This window comes from Toxotes jaculatrix, chromosome 8 (genome assembly GCF_017976425.1).
Source record: "Toxotes jaculatrix isolate fToxJac2 chromosome 8, fToxJac2.pri, whole genome shotgun sequence".
Lineage (NCBI taxonomy): Eukaryota > Metazoa > Chordata > Actinopteri > Toxotidae > Toxotes > Toxotes jaculatrix.
Window position 1 is genome coordinate 11,863,483 of NC_054401.1, and position 20,760 is coordinate 11,884,242.

General features: G+C 40.4%; 2 protein-coding genes across 3 annotated transcripts; both read right to left on the reverse strand.

Annotated features, from left to right (window-relative positions):
• Nucleotides 1-87: 87 nt before the first annotated feature.
• Nucleotides 88-11,695, reverse strand: LOC121186657 (phosphatidylinositol 4-phosphate 5-kinase type-1 alpha-like). Of its 2 annotated transcripts, XM_041045444.1 has the most exons (17): nt 11,583-11,638; nt 9,788-9,826; nt 8,472-8,506; nt 7,605-7,697; nt 7,228-7,358; nt 6,998-7,115; nt 6,491-6,643; nt 6,027-6,326; nt 4,996-5,231; nt 4,788-4,871; nt 4,617-4,665; nt 4,377-4,461; nt 4,081-4,251; nt 3,838-3,970; nt 3,689-3,751; nt 3,467-3,566; nt 88-3,339 (listed from the first exon to the last, which is right to left on the reverse strand). In XM_041045444.1, exons 1-17 carry the CDS (start codon nt 11,626-11,628, stop codon nt 3,337-3,339), a joined length of 1,839 nt encoding a protein of 612 aa, XP_040901378.1. In that variant the 5' UTR covers nt 11,629-11,638; the 3' UTR covers nt 88-3,336. The 2 variants fall into 2 exon arrangements, with proteins under 2 accessions (XP_040901378.1, XP_040901379.1); XM_041045445.1 differs by lacking the exon at nt 9,788-9,826 and having other exon boundaries at nt 11,583-11,695.
• A 757-nt stretch (nt 11,696-12,452) lies between these two features.
• On the reverse strand, nt 12,453-18,127 carry LOC121186494 (extracellular matrix protein 1-like). The gene is made up of 11 exons (XM_041045245.1): nt 17,865-18,127; nt 17,149-17,199; nt 16,709-16,777; nt 16,494-16,556; nt 16,323-16,355; nt 15,939-16,216; nt 14,966-15,171; nt 13,994-14,282; nt 13,673-13,872; nt 13,334-13,421; nt 12,453-13,134 (listed from the first exon to the last, which is right to left on the reverse strand). Exons 1-11 carry the CDS (start codon nt 17,932-17,934, stop codon nt 12,955-12,957), a joined length of 1,527 nt encoding a protein of 508 aa, XP_040901179.1. The 5' UTR covers nt 17,935-18,127; the 3' UTR covers nt 12,453-12,954.
• Between the last annotated feature and the right edge of the window lie 2,633 nt (nt 18,128-20,760).

Consider the following 20,760-nt stretch of genomic DNA (forward strand, 5'->3'; position numbering starts at 1 on the left):
TTAAAGATGGTTGTACTTTTGTTTTTTAATTCACAAACATCTTGTGACAGGTAAACAGATAATACTCATGAATAAGGAAACCAAAACCAAGATTTAGAAAATATGTTTAATCTTTTAAAATCAGACATTAAAACATCACCACCACATAACTGAAACATGGCAGGAAGGGACAGGCAGCACATTTTGCATGAGAAGGCATTTCCGTGACTCCTATGTACATATACACATTTTATACACAGTAAAAATATAGTAATTGAAGCATATAGGACAACCAGCAACGCAGGCTCGTGAGCCATGTGAAACATTCATGTAGAAAAAGAATGGGAGCTTAACAACCCAGAATCATCATGAGAGAATATATCTATCATATCACAATCTAAACATGAAATATAAAAAGTGAAATTGTCAAATAGTCCCCCCTTCATAGGCAATACACACTATAAAGTTTTCAGACATCCTTCTGTCAGTTTACAGTATACGTACAATCATCTAAGGTACATAATACAACTTTATCATTTCAGCCTACAGCAATCAATCATATTAATAAATATCTTTCCTGGAGTGTAAAGGTGGCAGACTGTGGTTCATATTGCATTAGTTTAAATGTAGTGTCTACACTGAGTGCACTGCCCTTTAAGCACAGAAGGATAATGTCTTCTCTTGTGCCATGGGTGTAGTACATAACAACTGTGACATAACTGCTCTGCATCCAGCAAATACACAGTACTACCCATTTAGAAAAAATGGATTTACAACTTAAAACATCAAAATGAAGCTGTCACAAAATATAATCTGGATGTTTTCAAATCAAAGATTTTCTTGGAGTGTTTTTCTTTGGTGGCTGTTTGACTCTCATTCAACTAAATACAACTTTATACTGATCTGCTTGAAATTATCAGTATTTTACATTTCATCATAATATCAGAAGTAATCAAATTCAAATACATTGTCCCAACTATGCGGTAAATAATCGGTTCTAAGAGCTACCACAATTTGTAGCAAATTAAACTTCTCACAGGATTTCACAGGAATATGGAGTTAACTCTTGAAATGTTGCAGTTCAGTCTAAAGTGAAATAATTATTTTATGATGAAAAATAAATTTTTACAGGGAATAGGTTTATGTCAGATACAGCCTATCAGACATGAAATTATTTAGCAAAAAAGCATCCAGTTTAATAACAGATTCTTAAAACACAGGTCAACCCAGTGTTATTACCATATACAACATATCAGTCCATGCAGGTATCTAATGTCATTTTCATGTCAACTGTACTAGATCCTGAACATTCACAGGAATTCCCTACTCTTTTCTTTGGTGCCGCGACTGGCTTATAATACAAAAGACTCAGTCCTGAATCCTCAACTGTGCATTGATGAACATGAGCAATTTTCCTTCCATCTATATTCATAACTCACATTTCCCCTTCTCCCTCTCTGCTGCTCAGACCACATGTGCCTTACAAACATAAACAGCAATTCATTAACTGAGACGATGTCTGAAAACTTGGGTTCTGCTACACTTCCCCTGGTAGTGATTCAAATTTCTGTCTCAGAAATATCTCATGGGGTAAAAAGCTTTCAGCCAAGCAACATCTGTGGCTGGTTTAGTGCCTCAAACAATAAGATGAACACAAAACATTTTGTGAAAACAAAGCTTAGTTTTTATGAACTGCAGAATAAAAGGTGAGTAAGACTACATACAAAAAAAATCTAAATACAAAAAATAGTTTTACACAGGGTTAGTAATATTGGTCCAAGAATGGATGTGGGCGGGTGTCATTTCTGTAACCAGCAGAAATGAAGAAAGAGAGACAGACATCCGTTCTGTCTGATGTAAGGAAAGTCAAAAGGTGTAGCTGAGCTGATGAACCGAGGTGATTAAAGACTCAACATGCCCGTAATCAAAAGGGATTGTACTAGTGTTTGCATTAAAATCTGAAATTCTTTTAAACCCTGACCACTGATTGGTTGGTCCAGACATGCAAATGGCAGTTTGATGACTTCAGCTGTAGTGATAAGGCGTTTTCTCTGTCTGACTACAACACTAACCTGTAAAACAAAATGTCAGTCATACATCATATTAGGGGAGGGAGAAACATGTAAAGGCACAGACATGACAGACAACAGACAGTAGCTTGAATGTTACTGTTCGATTAACTTTATACCGTGACTTCATTTAACAGCATCTACTGGCCAGCAATGCTGTTGACAGCTCTTCTCTCTGTATTCATTTATACTTCAGCACATATGGTCACATCAGAGGGGGAGATTTTCAGGGTTGTACAAACGTGATCTGCCATGTTAATAAGACACATCCTATATAAGAAAAACATTGTAATGTACATTCAGCAGTGGCAAGATCTAGTTGGATCTCTGCAGCACCGCTGTGGCTTCCAGCAGAATAACTTATCACAAAACGTGAAACAAAATTACCGTAGGGGGAGTCTGGTTCAACCCATCCCTTCGGTGTTTCAAAATCTGACTTCAAACAAATACTGTACATCCACAATCAGTAAAAAGAAATGCATACATGATTGCAGGGTCGACAGCAGCAAGTGTTGATTTGACCGCTGACAGCTCATAGTTCCCGCTGCTCATGAGGAGTGCCAGGGGGAAATGGATGTGCGGCAACAGGAAAACCAGAGTGTGAGTCACATAAATGTGAACCCATTTAGACTGTGCATGAACACACAGGAAAACATTCACTCCCACAAATGCAGACTATGCCCTTCGTGTGCTCTTAAGTGTGTGCGTTCCTGCTGTCTGTGCCCACTCACATCTCTTCATGCTGTGAAAAGTGGGCACAACAGCTGACTCTTCATGGAGAATTTGACTGCCTTCACCATCCACCGGTGACTGGGAGCTTTTTATAAAATACAACTAATTACTTTGTGCATTATGACGTTGCACCAGACAGGCAAGTTGCAAAGTGAAGGATAATCGTTTGATCAAGGTAATGTTGCTGGAGCTATTAAAGAGCTGCCAATTCAGGGCCATGCACCTTTGTTTTCCAGGTGTTGATGAAAGACAGTGGGGCTTTAGGACAGATATGGACAAAATGTGTGCACACAGTGACTTTGCTGATGGCTGGGAAAGTCTAAGGCCTACCGCACACTGTCTTCTGGATCTTCCCATTATTGCGTTCCTCATTGTCACAGCCTCCACTGCACCTCACTGCTTCATCCAGCAATCCCTGTATATACTGTATGTATGGATGAGAAAACAACATAGGTGCAACGAAGGGTCCGCGGTGGAGACTTTTATCCTCTTCATCCTTACTTCCACACTCCTCACCTCGGCCAGAAATGTTTCATCCTTAGATGACACTGTGTTTTTACTGTGAAGATCAAAGCCATACAAAGATGGAAGGTTGTAAGATATGTACAGCTACTACTGGCTGCTTCTAAAGTAAAACTGCAAATAATATTCCATCACAGATGTATAATTACAACATTTAGACTTACAAAACAGATGTTTGTTTCGGGGACGATGTCTGATAGTGAAACTACATCTTCATTTCCAGACAGGTTGCCAGAATTATCTGCAGCCCCTTCTGCCCCCAAACTGGAACACAGGAAAAGGCGATTAATGAGATGCAATGACAACAAAACACAAGTAAGGAAAAATACATCTATGTTCAAATTCGATGAAGGTGTTATTTTATAACCTATCCCTGCCTTGTGTACCTGTGGGAAGCACCCTGGTCATGGTCTGTGTTTGCTGATTTGTGCACTTCCACTCCTACAGAACTGCAGAGAAAAGTCAGAGCAAAGAAAATTAAAAGACTGTGTGAAAGTGAGATGGAAGAATAAAGGTAATGGATCATTGTCTTTACTGCAGGGGAGGAAAGGTGGGGGCCACGCCAATGCTGCCTAGTGATGAGGTGGACAGGTTGGCCTCACAGTCAGCAGGGTTGTCTACCAGCGGAGGGGTCCTCGGAACAAGATCAGGTCTGTCCAACTGCATGCCTGAGAACAGTATTACCGTAAATTTCAATATCTCTGGTTTGAGAACAGCTAAACGTGAAAACTGTGGTGTGCATACAATTAAACACTGCTTGTGACGTCTCAGCTCTTACCACTGTCAGCCTCTGACTCTGTGCTTTTGAAGTGGCTGTGGTACACAAGTCTGGAGTCAACAGCTGACTGTCCTGTTGCGTGGGAGAGTGGGGTGGGAGCTCCCAGGGTGGGGGCCCTCCTAAGCCCTCCCTGACCCCCACCACGACTCTTCTTAGATGGCGATGGTTTTACTGAAGAAGACATTAAAATGGAAATGATAAGTATAGGCACCAAAAAAATACAGACAAATCTGTATTTTCTAAACTGTCAGTGAATGAAGAGTCTAGCATCAGTGAGCATACATATGAATACTTACATGGAATTTTCTTAAACACCGTGCTGCACATGAATTGCTGGAAACGCTCTGCATAGAAACCAGGTCTGTGAACTGAAACGGTGTCCTAATGTAGTACAACAAAAAACCACAGAGCCATTAGAACCTGACAGACACTAACTTATTCAATAAAATTCAATTTACTTGTACATGCATTGATCACTCTACTGAGTAACTCTGCTGTTTCTCTGCTTATCAAACGTTCTGTGTGCAGGCTCTTACCCCATCATGGACCAAGGCCTTCCAGGAGTGCTCCAACTTCTTAATAAACCTAAATCAGAACACAAAAGAAATCTATGTACTGGAAATGGGTAATGTAGGCAGAAAGCTTACTCATGACTTAAGAACAAATGTTTACGCGAGAAATGGATTTGGCTGCACTAAGGCACTGACCTGTAGGACTGAAGAATGTCGATGATGCCGATATAGATCAGCAGCCTCTCTCCTTTAGTATTACGAGCTGGAATACCACCCATGCTGAAAAAACAATGCCAGAAGCAACAAAAGATAATTTAACTGTCATACCCCAGTCACAGATTACACTGCAAACAAATGCTGCAGTTCAAATTCAGCTCAAGCAACAAGAAGCAACAAGACTCACTGGTCTTCTGAATCTAAAGCTCCCTTCCCTCGAGCCTCCCCCTGGATGGACTCCATGGCTGTACAGTACAGACTTTTCTGGGCTTGTGGCCGGCGCTGATCTGGAGTTACGGCTCCCTCTGACCCACCACTGTCTCCTGAATTACCCCCACCACGCTCCCGCTCTCGACTGGCCTGGTCCATGTTATGGATGCCCATCAGCAGACTGTAATCCATGATCTTGAAACTCTGTAAGAGCTACATAAAACATACATATACAATAAATGAGTTGACATGACCATCAATAGGAGCAACCCCTCATGTCTTAATATTGTTGATAGTGTTGTGAGATACACACAATATGAAAGGAACAATTAGCTTGCACCATGGCACTACTGAAAACAACATATCAACACAGAATGTATGTACTGTGAGTGGTGATAAGTGGACTCAGACCAGAATATGATAACAGTGATGACAGAGCAACCTGCAAAGACTTCTAATGGAAAGCAATATTGTAGTCAATAAATAACATGCAGCCTCTGCCCTGGAAACTGTTTGGCTTTCCTAAGACCAATGAGCCAAAACTGTACAGAACATATATTGACATCCTGTGTTAACTGTAACGATAAATGGCACCAGTCTATTCCCATCGTTTCAAAAGGAATCATGCCTCAAAGTAAACAAAGTATTAGTTTGCAGTGTCATGTGAGCTTGAGTCATCTCCTCAACACCGGACCCCTGATGAAAACACCACCAGCAGAGGTGGAGCTCATCTTTAGGCAACAAACAACCCTGTGAACTGCCTTCAGAGAAAAAGAATATTACAGGCGCCTGCTGTAAAAACAGCAGAAAATAGTGTTGGTGTTCATATTTCTGCACATTTGTTGTGGTGTATTATCTGAGCTTGTTTAGGAATTTTAATACACTTGCACATTGTAGCAATGCATATATATGTATCCTGTAATTCCATGTGGGCCCGGAGCCTTGAGTGCACGATACTTGAATAAAAATCAACCAGTCAATGAAAAACAATGTCTCTCTGTGACTCACCAAGCAGTCCCTCTGTATAGTCTTGCACAGAGCATTGTAGTTGTCCGCTTCCAGCAGCAAGCCGTCAGGCAAGTCCTGGATGAAATCCAGGTCTTTGTAAATGGGAACAGCCTTTTCTCTCTCCTTAGGGGAGGCTCGTCTCTTATAGGTAGAGCCCTTCAGGTCATATTTGAGGTGCATGGGGATGATCCGAGGCAGAAGATTGTTCATCACTACAATACGGATATTCTTGCCCCCTGCCTGAACACAATACAGTCCATAGAACTTGGGCAGCAGGGTGCGCTTGTTTTGGTTTATATTCTACAAGGGAGAAGGAGTATGGAAAAAAAAAAGATTAGATATTTGACACACTTAAATTGGAAAGAAATGAATGCTCCTACTTATTTAAGCCTCCTACTCTGAAGATAATTATAGTTATTGCAATAATAATCACTCATACTGAACACAGTCTATTCCAGGCTCACCATGAAGTATCCAGGCAGGAGTTTCTGGAGAAACTCAGCCTCTTTGTGTTGAACAGTCTTGATGATGAACTCGTCATCACTGGAAACATAGAAGAGGGATCCGCTGGCCCCGGGATTAGACAGCTCGATCAGTGGCTCGTTACACAGAGAATACTTCAGGGAGAAGAGGAGTCTACATTAATATCCGGTCAAAACAGGGCAAACGTGCTGGCATTTCCACAACTACAATTAAAATCAGTGGTTCTTAACCTGAGGGTAGTGGTTGGACCACAGAGACATGGGGACATTTCTCATTCACACGCTTTGTAGAAGTGTGTGAATGAGAAGGCTCAGTGATTGCCAAAACTGGGAAGCTTCTCAATTTAAGTGGCACTTTGTCATCGTCAAAACTACAGATGAACACTGAACAAAAACATTTTCCGATATGAATATGAGGACAGTGATAAGAGCCAAAACGAGAACACTGTTCTTGTTGTAAGCATGGCAGTGCGTGTTTAATGTACTGACCAAATAGTCATCAGGCCGAATGCCAAACAGTTCTCTGAAGTAACGAAAGGCAATAGGAGCGTAGGTCTTAAAGCGAAAGTCACTGTAGTGATGAGCAGGTGTCAGGTTACTGCCTTCACTGAAAACACATGAAAGACAGAGCAAGAGACAGAAAGGCCATTTAGCTACATGAAACAAATTTTTTTTTTTTTTAAATCACTGTTTATTTAGATACAACATCTGTCACCAACCTGGGGAAGAAGATGCTTTCAACCACCACAAAGTCCTGCATGAGAACATCCCTCTCCGCTTTTTGGCTTAAGCTGCCAACTGTGTGAGTGATGCCCAGCTGGATTGCACCTTTTAGGGCAGACGATGTGGTCTAGAGAGGTTGGAGAGGAATACGCAGAGTAAGAACTGAAACCAACACCATTTTACCCCTAGGACTTCTGCTGTTTCACTCATTATATTTGGCTGACCAGTAAGAGGAATTCCCAAACTAATTTTAGAATATAAACACCAGACGTGTGGGTGTACACATTTTGTTCCATTTTCTCTTTTCACCTCTGCTGCTCAGCACTGTGGGTGTCAACATACTGGTGTCACCGACCCCATAGCCTGCTCTAACCTTTTTATAGGTGGTCTCTCCTGTGGTGGTCTCCACACCCCGATGTCCAATGGTCTTCTTCATACTCTGAGTTGTGCCTGAAGAGCCAGGCATCTGAGGAGGACAGAGACAAAAACATTTAAATGTGGTCTGGTTTATGTATGTGCTTATGTTGGTGAACAAAGAGGACAAAGAGCTAGCTGTATGTAGCTAGCTCTTAGGCCACACTGGGTAAACATCTTCACATGACGGCCTTATGTTGTGGTGACCCATCCACTGACTTTGCTGACAGTTGCTTAACTCTAAGCGAAAGTGAACTTGCGCAGAAGAGGACAGGAGTGAAAGCAGTGTTAGCGGTTATGGCTTTATCTATGTGTGACCGATACCTTTATGTTTACTTTATCTTTGCTTTAGTACAGAACAGAATTAAATAAATACCAAATAAATGTACATTAGTTTACGCTCTCTGTCTGCCTCTCTCTCTCTCTCTCGATATCACAAATATTGATATATATTGTTGTCACCCTTTAGCTTCTCTAAGGCATTATTTTGATCAACAACACTGTTACATTATTGATTACTTTACTCATACTGGTACTGACATAAACAAACTCTCCAACAATACAAAAAGAAACCAGTGGTCCACTTGTCTTTTCAGGTATTTATCCACCTGTTGCACTGGTGCAACAAAGGCCACAAAAAATTAATAAGCTTACGGTGACTGACAAAACAGACTGATGATGGCTGCATAAATGCAGGCTAGCACTCGCTAAACCTGTTCTGCTTCCCTCCACAAGAGTTGACTGGATCAACATTTACATTTCTTGGGGCTACACATAATGCAGAGGTGTTTTGTTAATTCAGTGAGGCAATTTCTGAAATCCTTACCTCGGAAGGCGCCATTTTTCGGATGCTGCTGGTCCCTAAAGACAGAAAAACAAGTTAAATTGTGATTTACAATGAGAGAGACGACGACTCTTGAGAACCTACAAGGAAAAATACTAAAGAACTGCTATGGCCCTTGTTCGACTTAATGAAACACATGTACACGGCAACCTTTGCAGTCAGTGTAAACCTGATGCTTGAAATCATTTTTAAAGACTTTGAGTTGGCAGCTTTTAACATGGAAGAATTTGTTGATGACTGTTTGAGAAACTCTCTGCTGGTTAATTAGCAGTGCTATTTCCAGCGCTAGCTGATGACTATAAGGCCAATGATGAGCCCAGACCTAAATGTGGCCACAGTCACTAACTGCTCCCCCCAATACCACCAGCTTTCCGTGAACTGGAACTACTTTTCCCCTGAGCTGGCTGCTCCAGATTCATCTGGTCCCTGAGGATGCGTGTCTACGATCACCTCCTTTCAAAAAATGGTGCAATTTCTATTTTTTTCTACTTTGTGTCTCACAGTAACTTTGCTTCTGTCATTTTGTTAAACTCCAATACACAATCAATCATTTTGAATAAAATCATTTTGAATAAAATACAATCATTTTGAATACAAAATGTTTGTTAAATTAAGCCACTTGGCAAACTCAGCTGATGGGCATATGAGTAGTGTCCTGCAGACACATACTGAAAGTTTGTGTTATCACCATGCAAAGACCCCTGAATGTATGCAAAATGTAATTCCTTGATAAAGATAGGAATTAAAATTGGAATACATAGCACCTAGACACATGGTCTTTCCTCCTGAATAAGCACAACAAAAACAGCACACAGTAGCTTTGCAGAGAAAGCACATCACTGAGATAAAAGAAATACTCAACATGATTTCCTCTGTCCTTACATAAACTCGCTGTTTAAACCTACTATCTCACCCACTCTGCAAGCACCTCTAGCCCGTAACCAATGGCAACATCTACTTCAATGCAGCAGTGCCACAGGTCAATATACATACAAAAAGATGTCAGGAAGATTATACACCTGTACTAACAATCCTGTGTGTGAAATCTATATCCAGCAGATTCAGTCCAGACGAAGCACAGTTAAGTGAGGTGGGTGAGTGTTAATAATAAGGGAGAATCACTGAATGCCATGCATCTCTTCTGAATTAACAGGGACACACTGCAATCCACCGGGAAACAGTGAGCATCATTCTGCCCACATTCCCTCTCATTATGTAAAACGACACACCATAGCATCACTACTCATGCAGTTTCTGCTCACACACACAGAAACACTCACGCACAACCATGCGAGTACCTCGCTGTAATGCTCTCCTCCAGAACTGAGTCCTAATATCTGTGGAGCAGGACATGGTCAGCCTGAATGGCTTAACCTAGTAAACAAGCAACACTTAACAAATTTAAAGCACTATATAGATACAAAACAACGTGTTTTGTCTAGTTTGTTGCTTTTCTTTTATCATATATGATATTAAACAATGTCTTTGAGTTTTGGACTGAGTCAAATAAAACAAGGAATTTACTCTGGAAAATTATAACGGGCCTTTACATACATATATATACACATAAACAATTGGCAGCTTAATAAATAATGAAAATAATCACTAATTGCAGACTAACACACAGTATGCAGGACATTTGGGGTAGGAATTAGACTAACCTAATTACTTAACAATGACTTTAGCTTGTCAGTGACGGGCCTTACGACAATAGGCAAACCATCTGTTCCTCTCTATGTACCAAACAACTCCCTGCCAGCCTTGTTCACGTGTAGCCTGCAGCCTGCACAAGGCAAAAATATGGGACACGCACACTCTCTTAAAATCATTTTCTGCCAATGAAGAGTCCATAAATATACTGGTTCCTGACCTGATTAGGAAACCGGGCTGATAAGGACTAATACGAGAAACAACATTATGTTACTGTCACTCAAGTGTCTGCGTCTGTGTTTGACAGAAAGCTGTATCTTGTATTTGTACAGTCTCAGGCTCTCAGCCATGTGGGAGCCACGAGAGTGCTTTGAAGACACTATTTTTATTCACTGAATCAGACTGGGAGGCTACAGAGGGAAGAACGACTCTGCTATACACAGGGAAGCTAATAAGTGAAGCACAACTAAATGGATTATCAAGATAAAACGTCTCCATCATCTGTCCAGTCTTGAGAAAATAAAAACCCCCTCAAAGCACTTGAGCTGCCTCCCACCCATCTGCCTCTGTGTGGCCACAGAAATCAGAAAATGTCCAGTTCACGAGCAATTCAGAATACATACGTCTGAATGCTGAGCCCCTAGACAAACCTTTTATCAGCTGAACATGGACAGCAGACTAAAAGAGGCCTGTTCATAAACTAAAAACAAGCTTGTGGCACTGGTTAAAATAATCTAAATAAAAAAATCAATAAACTCTATATATGTTTTGATCACACATCACCTCAACTGTGGAACTTTGGAGAGTAACTGAGGGAGTAAGATACCAAATGGAAACTGCTGGTTAACTTTACCACAGATCTGGACAGACAGACAGACAGACAGGGGAAGAGGAGGGGTGCAACGGGAGAGGGGAAAACGGTTTAGCTACGGTCAACTTCTCCTAGATGGACAGACCCGTTTGAAACAGCGGCCAAAGAACACGTCCCCTTCATTTACTCAACAATAGATTGATATTTACTAAACCTCATGGTTTCACCTCCTGCGTCCAGCTAACTCGTTAGCACAGGGAAAACACCGTTAACGGAATAACCGGCTTGAAAACACACTGTTTAGCCAACGTGGTCCTGGGAAATATTTCCTTACATTTTATTAACTTAAATAGATGGTTCGACGTAAATACTGTTGGACTGGTTACGAACACTTTGTGTTGTTAACAACAACAACAACAACGGTTATTTAACAAGGCAGCTAACAAGTTAGCCACTGCTTGGTCCATTTGTCGGGTTGAAAGCCCCGATGCTATATAGCTAACAAGCTAACCGGGGAATGATAAAGCCTTAGTCACCGCATCACACCATTTTCATCACTACAAAACGTTACACAGATCTGTTTCTGTGTTCGTTTCAAGGCAACAAAGGAGGAAAATTTAGGCACTAGATACCTGTCGGGGCTGTTGATCCCGAATCTGCTGTTCCAGCAGTCGCCATTATGGTTGCACTGTTCACATCACAGGCAGCGCCGACAGCTGAATTCTGATGATCATGTCGCAGCAGCACCACAGCGCCCCCACCGGACTGAAGGGGAACAGTTTCAGTTTCAGTTTTAGTGTGATACTACAAACTGTGTAGATCACGTTTAAAGATACACTACAGGTCAAACGTTTAAGACCACCCGAAATTTCCCAGTTCTTAATGAAATATAGATCATACCGCTTTTAAAGGAATCTCGGAATTTTATATCTGAAATTAAATCTAAATTTTGGACTCATTCAGCAGCAGAACACACTGGACTGCACTTGTAGTTTGCTTTGCTTTCATCTTCTCTCCAGTCCATCCCAAACCAGCTCCATGGGGTCTAAGTCTGGAGACTGTGCTGGTCTCCATCATGGGAAGCCATCATCCAGCTCTGTTCCAGATCCAGTAATGTTTTTGGGTTATGATCTTTGGGTCATGATTTTTAGTGTGATTCAAATCACACTAGCTTAAGTTGTTAAGACAGACAGTATAAATCAGTTAAAAACGTAAACAAAACAGAGAAAATTGAGGTTTTTAATGTAATATCAGTGTCTTAATGGAAATCTTTCCATGGAATATTCTGAGCTCTGTTAAACTGTAGGGAATGTATGTATTTCAAATTCCATCTAGAAGACATTCTTTTATTACAGTGTGTATACTATTATCAATCATTGTTTACTTTTTTGTGACTATCACATTTACATAAGTTTAAGTTTAAAATGTTAACTCACTGTACGAGGTACACATACCAGGTCTATAGTGTATGTGTGCAGGAATACAGTAAACAGCACAAAATGTACATTTAAAAAATGTTTTTATTAACTGTTAACTGTTGTAGATATGATCTTAACCCCAAAACCATACAAAAATAGGAGAATAGGAATCAAGAAAAAGCATATAATTCATAATCAAATATGTAAAAAGCAGCCTATTTAAAATAGTGGTACAGTGACACAAACATTTAACAATATGCATTTGCCAGTATATGCATTCTGCCAATGTGCATTTATGCATATTGTTAAATATATGCATATGCATTTAACAATATATCTGTTTACCTCTTAAAATAATCTTGTGATAGCAATGCTTCTTATGTGATCTCAGACAAAAATGTGCAGAAGATGAAGCTAGAATTTGATCCAGATTTTGCTTATTCTTTTCATCATACAGAATTTTAAGTGGAATTTGTGCTGCAATCATTTTTCCTGTCAAGCGACTGGAGGCAACCTCTGCTGCTAGCTTTCCATTTCCCTGAATGGCCCAGCGCCAGTAAGGTCAGCAACAAAAGGTCACAAGGATTTAGGAGATTGGGCACCTTTTCTTCTTCTTATGTAAGGCCTTGGTCGCTTTGGAGATGGCGTTCATGAGAATTTTGGAGACACACTGTGAGGTCTTCTGTGTCGGCATGCGGCAACAGCGGCGGACAACTGGAGGAGCAGTCCCCCCCGATGAACACAGGGTTGCTGACATTTCCTCAAGCTGATTTCATGAAGACAGCAAGCCCAGGTGAATGAGAAATAACATCAAATCAGAATTTTTAGTTAGTAGCTCCTTCACTTTCATTTAGAAATATGACATCTGACATATGACAACTGTTCCCTACCCAAACTTTGTCTTCTGATGATGTTGTGATAAACTTTTTAATGACTCACTTCTTTTTTGGTGCTTCTCAACTCACCTTTTGCACAGAACAAGTTGCCTTTTCTTGTTCAGGCAGGGGGCAGCAGTGGCCAACCAAGCTTTTGAGAGGAAACACACCAGGGAACCTGAAATGCAATCACATCGATATTATGTTTCCAACTTTTCACTGGTCACAGATTGTGTACACGTTTTGATCCATGACAATACTGACAACACAGTCTATACTAAAGAAAATGAGGTGTCAGCACATTTTAAGACATGAGATACTTCAGCAGCTTGAGATTCAGTCAGAAGACACAAGGACAGAAACTGTAAGGAAGGAGAAAAGGAGACAGAAAACCAGAGCCAAGGACAAATATAGAAAATATTGTCTTACGTCTTCTTGATGATCTTGTGAGTGTCACAGATTTTGTTAAGTGAGAGCTCTTCAGTGGCAGAAGTCACATATGCAGTATAATGAGGATCAGAAGAAATGTTTTGGAAACAGTTGTATCGCTCATTTGCCCCATCACCCGAGCAACAGTGGAAATCCACATGTCTACTTTTCAAGCAAAACCTGTCAAGCTCCTCACTCCACTAAAATACAAAAGGAGAAAGGACATGAGAAGGTAACAAGTACCAATCAACAATTACTCAATGAATGCAAAATTAAAATGTAAAAAGCTAAATGTTTATGTTTGTAAGTGTCTTGCTTTACCTTCCGATCAGCACAGTTGAGCACATCCTGCTTCTTTTTGCAGCACTGTTTGAATCCCTTCTCCATACGATTAATGGTCTTTGCCTGACGAGCCAGCCATTCATAGTCTACACCTGGAAGGCACTTTACGTTATAGAGGGGGCGTTGGTTCTGGTTGAGACACAATGATTCAATGTTGTCTGCAGTGGGTCGTCCAAGAGGAAAGTTGATGTCAGTTTTATGGGAAGTAGATGGTTTAGTCTGCATCGTTCGTCTGTTTCCTCTGATGCGGTATGGAGTCATCACTGTCCTGTAAAGTATGAGGCATATTGTGAGGTCAGTGCCAAATATGACCTCCTTCAACCTCTATGACCCATTAAAAATAGAGGAAGTGTTCTTTGCAATATCCCTCAATACCCTTATCCATTTTTAACTTCTTTTTAGCTAACTTTCTTGTTTTCATCTTCAAGGATAAGGCTGGTGATATTTCTGCCCTACTGTCATCAAATTCCATCACAAACAATATGTAAGGTGCGTTCAGACCAACACTGTGAAAAAACACAGACTGTTGTTCATCTGAATGGAACCACTCTGGTGACACAGCGGGGGTTTCAATGCAGTAGGTTCTAGCAAAACAAACAAACAAAAAAAAAACAACTGCAGGGTCATCTGGCAAAAAAGTTGAGCTAAGGTCAACTTTTGTGCCTTGCTGAGTGACACTGCATTGTGTACTATCAATCAACTATATGACAGCACACAATATAAAATTACTGCTGCACTGACAACTTTTCACAGAAGCAAAACCATTCCTCATAAAATTATAAACTGCAGTGAAGTATTTTGGCATTTAATAACCCTCAAAACTCATGGGTATAGTATTGAGATCAGACTTCAGGGTTTAATTTGTTTTCACTGTAGCACAGCGTAGTAACTTAGTGATGGTACTTAAATAAAATTGTAAATAGTGCTCATTTTATTTATTTCCCTGCATACCTCTGGCAACTGAGGGGGTCAAAGTAGAATTCGACAGTAGAGGGGAGTGGTGGCAAAGGGATCTCCTCTGTTGGCTCGTAGTTTGGGTTTGGAGCTTTTCTGTTGAAGCAGTTTAGCATTTCGTCGCCTTTTCCTCTGCAGCACTCATACAGACGATCCTTTACTGAGGAGTCCTCTTTACAGAAGGATCTGACTGACAGCTCCCACTGTAGCAGACATTGCAAAGCAACACAGACATTCACAATCCTTTAATGCTCACATTCAGGTAATACTTTATTAACCAAAGAATTTAGGGACTGGATTGTTGCTTGCCCTCAGACAGCTTCACTAGTGCTCATGCCAAGGCCTGTCTGCCTGTTATGCCTGGCTGGGCTGCATATAATGGGCTTATCAACTGGAAGCGCCCAAGGCCTTCAACTTTGTTTCAAAAATGCAAGTACCATCATCTCTGCAATGCAGAGAATGTTTTGGGTCTTTTTTTTAGTATCTGGGGGAATACAAAAACACACAAAGAAAAGCCACAGTGTTTGGTATGCAAGACTGAGTATATTACATGAGGTCTATTACATAAAAGTTCAGGAATTAAGTTAACAAGAATATAAAGTCACAAACATTACCAATAATATGCTGCCTGTTACCAGCCTTCTTCTATATGAGGCATTAACTGGATATCCTTAATTGCATCCTGGTTTCTAAAATGATATCACATTGGTGTGAAATCCAGTTTTATGCTCACAGCGTATAGTGTCATACATTGTATTTTTCATCAAGTTGCATTGCTAGCTGAGCGTGTGGAGACTAGTGAGAAGATTCTACGGAAAAATACTGAAGGCAAAAGCAGTATCAACAAAGTGGAATAAACCAAGAGAAGCAGAATTAGAGCAAGAAGTTACAGGAATCAATATCGTCACTTTACATGTGAACAGATTAAGAAATTGCTGATTCAGCTATAGGAGCTGTTGTGAAAACTTACCGCCTGCTTGGCGCAACACAGCGTGGCCTCCGTCCCCCACGTCTGGTTCCCTTCGCAGCATGTGCTAAACCTGGACTCTGCCATATTGACTGCTCCGGCCATTCGCTTCAGCTTACTAAAACCTGAGGCAGGAAAGTAAGAGTCTGGGTATGTACGACGACGATCTCCATGGAGACAGATGGCTTGGAGATTGTCGTGTGTAGGACGGGCGAGGGGAAACTGGACTTCATAGTCCTGCACGTAGGGGCCAAAAGAACGGCCCCCAAAACCTGGTTGACCTTAGAGGAAAGGATAAGAATCAAACTATTAATTGACACCTGTACAGTGGCAGGTGGTACAAAGTAAATGGAAATACAAAAGAAAGAACGGAAAATAAATACATACGTCCTGGTGTCAAGACTCCTGGTCTGGAACCCTCTGACAAAAAAAAAAAAAAAAAGACAGTGTTATTTAACAGTAGTTTTGAAGTGTTTTCCTGGACAAGGTTTGGTGGAGTAAGACAGGAAAGAGAAAGATAGGTAAGAGAAAGCTTTAAACTGATAGAAAGCAGCTTGCCTCTCTCACTCTGGGAGTCAAGCTGTTCTGATGGAGGCACGATTACCTGACCTGTGAAGAAATCTGTAAAAACAATGAAAACATAAACAAAAGTGAATTTTTAAGACACCAGTGCTTGTATGATTCATTATTGGTCCAATTAAAAGCAAGCTAGGCAGAAAAAAAGTGACAAATGTTTCAAGGGAACAAACAGAGGACAGAAAGACAAACAGTACCCCTGAGATCAAACAACTCTGTCAAGTCCACCTCTCTCTGCAACAAGAGTGAATCTGGCACTTCCACATCTGAAAAACACACAAGGATTTAAAAAGAAAAAGATAATATGCTAATGTATTCATATAGTATAGAAATCTTAACCTAACCTCAAACTTAAAGGGGTGATATGGTATGCCACGTCCATAAAGTTTTGTGATTCCCAAGAGACAATGAAAAAAACAAAAAACAAATTCTGGAAAGCTCCCTTTATAGCCAGAGAGGACATTATACAACGTTTTTCAAAGGTTAAGCAGTTCTCCTTGTGGCAAGCAAACTGAACTTTATGAGTGGAATCAGTAGAGTACTCCTTAAACCATCAGTCCAAAACTCAAAGTCAAAATGCCAATGAAGTTCTAACTGGTCTTTTGCAGTGATACCACACTAGTAAGTGAATACGTGCCTTTATTGTCAGCATCAAAAGTGATCGGGCGCTGCTCAACGATGTGCTCATCTGGAAAATTGTATACACACAACGAGAGAGACAGAAAAGCAGATAAAGTTATGCAATTCTCCATCGTTTTTGTTTGTTTTTTTTTTTTTTCCAGTGTAATGTACACATTAAACTGAGAGACAGCCAGGGATGAAGGGAGGATTCAGACTGCTTACATAAGCAATAGTTAAAATACTCCAGGGTAAGAAATACTTGACTACAATTAAAAGTAGATTTAAAATGATACTTAAGTAGAAGCGGAAAAGTATTCTCAGAAAAATGTATGCACAGCAGTGAAGTCCAGAATGGCTCCTGTCAGTGTTGCATTATCAAATATTACACATACTGATTTTCATGTTTTTAGCTAAGTTTCAGCTCATTTTGTTATTATTTTGCATAGTTGTTTGTGTAAAAGTGAAATTAAGTACTAGTATTCAAGTAAAGTACAAGTACCTGGAGACGGTATTTGTGTAACTGTGCGTAGTAACTCTGTAACACTGCAGACATCTGAACATACTCAAAAGTGCTTCAGAGTGCGTTTGCTACAGGATTATTTACAGGCGAAATAAACGCACTTCCACCAGTTCAGACGAACAAAAATGGAGGCCACGGCCAAGAAGCAAACACAACACAACAATTCTGCCATGACATCAACAACCAAAAGGAGAAAAAATAACGGTACCAACCCTTGGTTGCAGAGCTCAGTGCAGCCAAGACCAACAAGGTGGAGCAGACGAAAGCCCAAGACGAACCCATTGCGAACTTCTTCGTCTCTGTCCTGTACTGATTGTCCCGCTGCAGCTGATATAAAAGTCCTGGAGCAGACAGCAACAGAGGCCGCCCAGGAAAACACGCTCAGCGGGGTTAGCGCACAGACGGGCACGTTAATTGGTCCAACAGAGGCTGCAGTGCTGTCCGTCTGTGAGAGCGCAACCTCGCAACCGGGCAAACAGATTTTATGGTTTTTGTGGGGTGGGTTCGGGCGGGGGTGAGGCGCTAGGAGAGAAAACAGGGAGGGAAGGAAGTTTTTCAACATGACTCACAGGTGATCCGTCCAAATCCTGGATGTTGTTCAACTGGCATGGAAAATGTAATATCGTCTTCTGTAGCACATCGACGAGTCTGAACACACGCAGGCATTTATTAAATGATTTTTTTTTAATTCAGGTTGTCTGTTACCTCTAAGCAATTATCTCCTCACTCATTGCCCCACCATCAAATTCCCTGTACGTGTAGCATATACCTGGCAATAAAGTGTTTCTGACTGAGCCAAGCTGCTCACGGTCACCTGTTGGCTGAGCTGAGCCAATCAGCAGTTCTTGCTGAAACACCTAATCAAATCAGTGAGGTAAAATAATTCTTGGACCAATCACAATTAAGCATTATGTCAGAGAGGTGATTCAAAGTTAATTATTAGAAATTTATTTCACTTTTAAAATAGTTTTCTACCAACAATAAATATTCAGTTTGTGAGCATTACTTAGGATACAATATCTAAATTAATAAAATGTCATAAATCAAAATTCAACCCTTTGCCATGAATCAGATTTTTACTCTGTCTTAAAGACACAATGAGAAGGTGTGTCCAAACTTTTAACTGGTAGTGTAAATATATGTGTACACAAAATGCACCTTTGGCTGCACACTTTCTTAGACCCTCCCTGATTGGTAAATGCCCAGTTCATTCAAACCTTGTGTTTGAAACACAAGCTTTCAGCTAAAACAAATGTCTCCAACTCAGAGCAGGGTGGGGTTTTTTTTCAGACATTAGAAAGGCTGAATCATACTCTCAGTGATGAGTAAACTGAACTTAATTTGTAAAATTAGTGGAGTGCTCCTTTAAATACTTGAAAACATGATGATTGCTGGAATTCTGTTTTAATTAAACAAAAAAGAGAGAAAACAGGATGAAGAGAGGATGTATTTTTGAGTACTTTACAAAATGTTAGCATAAATCAGAGTCAGGATAATGCAATTATTATCTCAGTCTTAATTTTGTCCAGTGTACTGTTTGTGATTCATTATTTGTTCACAGAGAGAGCGATTAAAAACCTTAAAGCCCCTGTTATCTCACTCCAGACTTGTTGTGGTCTCAAAGAAAGATTCCAGTCTGAAAAACTGACTCTGACCCCTACACAACCCTTCCCACCATGTTCTTGTTAAAAAAAAAAAAAAAACGACTAGAGAAGACCTCCCTGTGCAGCTCCAGATTGTAACCTAATGAGTTTCCACAGTTTGCTCTCTTTAGGCCACAGTTTAAACTGGGAGGATTATCCTGCTTTTGCTGTTCTAGCTCTTTCCCATCATATACAAGAGATCTCAAGATCAAAGTTTTCAGTTGTTGTCGGTGGTGGTGGTGAGAGATGGGAGTCTGGGAAATGTACAGAAGTGTTTGCCTCTGGTAGAAATTCCCCTGAGAGGTCAGAGAGCAAAGAATAGCAAACAAACCCAAGTAGGGCTGAAATGACTCCCCAGACATACTTATACTGGAGAGAGATCTGCATTTTGTCATGAAAGTCTTGAAACAATCAGATGCAACACTTGTGTTATTGTGAAGCTGTAACACTGGTTTTCTGGTCAAAAGATGTGCATGAGCTGACAATACACACTGCCAGTGTTCGACTTCACTTTCAGGAGTAAAAACTAGGTGAAGTCTTGTTCATTTCATATCAAGTCCTTGGTGGATTCCAGAGATTCAGAGCAGTAAAAGTACTGTAGCACATAAGAAAGAAAAGAAGAAACCAAAAGGAGGAGAATTAAAAGAGACATCTCCCTCCTCAATGAGCATGCCGTTGTTGCCACCAGTAGGAAAATGGCAGTTGGCCATTTTGGATGGAAAGTTGCTTGTTAGTTGTTCTCTATTCAACAGAAGAGAAAGAACGTTACGATAAGAATTGTTTATCTAATGTCTTTCCAAACCAAACTGAAATATGAAAGTAAACTCTCTGTATAGGAAAGTTGTTTAGAAAGTTCTGTTTCAGCCAAAACACAGAAAGCTTTGTTGTATGAGTGGAAGCACATTTGTAAAATCTCTGTGGCTTTTAGCAGGAAAAGTCATATTTACCACATCAGTCTTTTATTTTGCTTCCTCTTAACTTGGTTAGCAACAGTTTTTGTGTATGACAATCTGATGACAACTTTCCACAAGCTAATGAGTCTGTTGCAGGGTCACCCACAATGACTAATATTTCCTTTGTTTCAAATGCTTAAGTTGCAATTCTATAGCGCGGCTCTGGTAGTGCACGTCTGGCTGTTTGTCCGTATACTACAAAGAATGATAAATCATGCTTATAAAGTCAGTCTGCCATGAATAAACTGTGGTTTTAGATGTGCTAATAAGGATTTTTCTCATCAAACCATCACAAATAAATTTTAGTTTTTGGCATGTCTCAGTTTTGCACAACTGTTTATATTAGACTACTTTTTCCACAAATAGACAAACAAAAAGTTACCACATCTGCTTGGTGTCACAGCCTCAGCAGTTTATTAGAAGATTTATATGGACTTATCTTTATCATAATCTCAGCTGTTCCAGGAACAGAGAGGACTACATCCCGGACATACAGTACTTAATGCTGAAAC

Coding starts and splice junctions, on each gene's coding strand:
- LOC121186657 (XM_041045444.1), bottom strand. CDS start 11,628: ATGGCGACTGCTGGAACAGCAGATTCGGGATCAACAGCCCCGACAG. Junction 7,359..7,604: donor GAGAGACCACCTATAAAAAG/GTTAGAGCAGGC, acceptor CAACCTCTCTAG/ACCACATCGTCTGCCCTAAA. Junction 7,116..7,227: donor GAAAGCATCTTCTTCCCCAG/GTTGGTGACAGA, acceptor ATGTGTTTTCAG/TGAAGGCAGTAACCTGACAC.
- LOC121186494 (XM_041045245.1), bottom strand. CDS start 17,934: ATGGGTTCGTCTTGGGCTTTCGTCTGCTCCACCTTGTTGGTCTTGGCT. Junction 16,217..16,322: donor AGGAGTCTTGACACCAGGAC/GTATGTATTTAT, acceptor CTTTCCTCTAAG/GTCAACCAGGTTTTGGGGGC. Junction 15,172..15,938: donor TGTGTTGCGCCAAGCAGGCG/GTAAGTTTTCAC, acceptor TGTCTGCTACAG/TGGGAGCTGTCAGTCAGATC.